General features: G+C 61.0%; 1 protein-coding gene across 1 annotated transcript; it reads right to left on the bottom strand.

Moving 5' to 3' along the window:
* Window positions 1–5: 5 nt before the first annotated feature.
* Window positions 6–1,183, bottom strand: LOC112113868 (actin, cytoplasmic type 5; the record flags this gene model as incomplete). Its single annotated transcript, XM_026662246.1, has 2 exons — window positions 1,091–1,183; window positions 6–763 (listed from the first exon to the last, which is right to left on the bottom strand). A coding segment is annotated over exon 2 (747 nt), but the record flags the coding sequence as incomplete, so codon positions are not given.
* Between the last annotated feature and the right edge of the window lie 496 nt (window positions 1,184–1,679).

Consider the following 1,679-nt stretch of genomic DNA (forward strand, 5'->3'; position numbering starts at 1 on the left):
ATAGTGATCACCTGGCCATCAGGCAGCTCATAGCTCTTCTCCAGGGAGGAAGATGAAGCGGCCGTGGCCATCTCCTGCTCAAAGTCCAGGGCGACGTAGCAGAGCTTCTCCTTGATGTCGCGCACAATTTCCCTTTCGGCCGTGGTGGTGAAGCTGTAGCCTCTCTCGGTCAGGATCTTCATGAGGTAGTCAGTCAGGTCACGGCCAGCCAAGTCCAGACGCAGGATAGCATGGGGCAGGGCGTAGCCCTCATAGATTGGCACTGTGTGGGTGACCCCATCCCCAGAGTCCATGACAATACCGGTGGTACGCCCAGAGGCATACAGGGACAGCACAGCCTGGATGGCCACATACATAGCTGGGGTGTTGAAGGTCTCAAACATGATCTGCGTCATCTTCTCTCGGTTGGCCTTGGGATTCAGGGGGGCTTCAGTGAGCAGGACAGGGTGTTCCTCGGGGGCAACCCGCAGCTCATTGTAGAAGGTATGATGCCAGATCTTCTCCATGTCATCCCAGTTGGTGACGATGCCATGCTCAATGGGATACTTCAGGGTGAGGATACCTCTCTTGCTCTGGGCCTCATCACCCACATAGCTGTCTTTCTGCCCCATGCCCACCATGACACCCTGGTGCCTGGGGCGTCCCACGATGGAGGGGAACACGGCTCGAGGAGCATCATCCCCAGCAAAGCCAGCTTTGCACATCCCGGAACCATTGTCAACAACGAGGGCGGCAATTTCTTCATCGGCCATTTTGAGTTAATCTGAGAGAGAGGGGGAGGAGCACAGAGCCTGTTAGGTGCATGGAAGCTTTCAAGGAAATGCTATTGGCTGCCTTCCCCATGCGCCCTACGGCAGGGGGACGCTGTTGTTGTCTGGATCGGGATGTGGGTGCGGCAGGGCTCAGCCTAGGAAGCTCCCGCCCCATAGGCTAGGCCGGGCCCGCCCCGCCCCGCCCGCGGACTCAGCGGCTCCGACTGGAGACCAGAGCGAGCGAGACCCCAGCCCAGAGCGGCCATCACCCCTCTTCCCGCCAGCCCAGCCCTGTCCTCGGGGCACAGAGACCCACCCCCACCCCCACCATCCGGTACCTAAGGCAGCTCAGTCACGTCCGGAAACTGCTACAGCCTCTGTCTCCTTCCGCAGGCACCACGCGCGCCGCTTTATCCCCACCGGAAATGGAAACCCGCCTCCGGCCCCACACGCCCATTGGTTGCCCCGATGATAATCCGCCCCTTACCACCTTCCCATCTACCTATCAGAACGCCGCTGACCAAACCAGTCTTGTTCCCAGCAGGCCTTGCGGCAGGGAGGCCGAACAGCATGCTGGGAGCTGTAGGCGCTCGGGGAGCTAAGCCCGGTCTGGTTTCGCCTCGTAAACCACAATTCCCAGCATGCGGCATGTGAAGCCGCCAGCACGTCCTGTTTCCGGTGATGGTGCTCAGGTGAGTGTAAACAACATCAGATGGGGGTTGTGGAGCTGTTCGCCGCGGCCCCTGCGGGGGCTGGCCTGGCCTCGACTCCCGCTTCGGGGCAGGGTTGGATCAGTATCGCTCCATCCCCACAGGGGCTGTGGCCTACCCTAGGGCCCCCTCTCCACTGGGCTGGGCACTCGGGTTCGGCCTGGTGTGGCTCCGTCTCCCGCTAGGATTGTGGGCTGGGTTTGGGGTCTGATAGCGA

This window comes from Terrapene carolina, unplaced genomic scaffold (assembly GCF_002925995.2).
Source record: "Terrapene carolina triunguis isolate 2854851 unplaced genomic scaffold, T_m_triunguis-2.0 Scaffold24923, whole genome shotgun sequence".
Lineage (NCBI taxonomy): Eukaryota > Metazoa > Chordata > Testudines > Emydidae > Terrapene > Terrapene triunguis.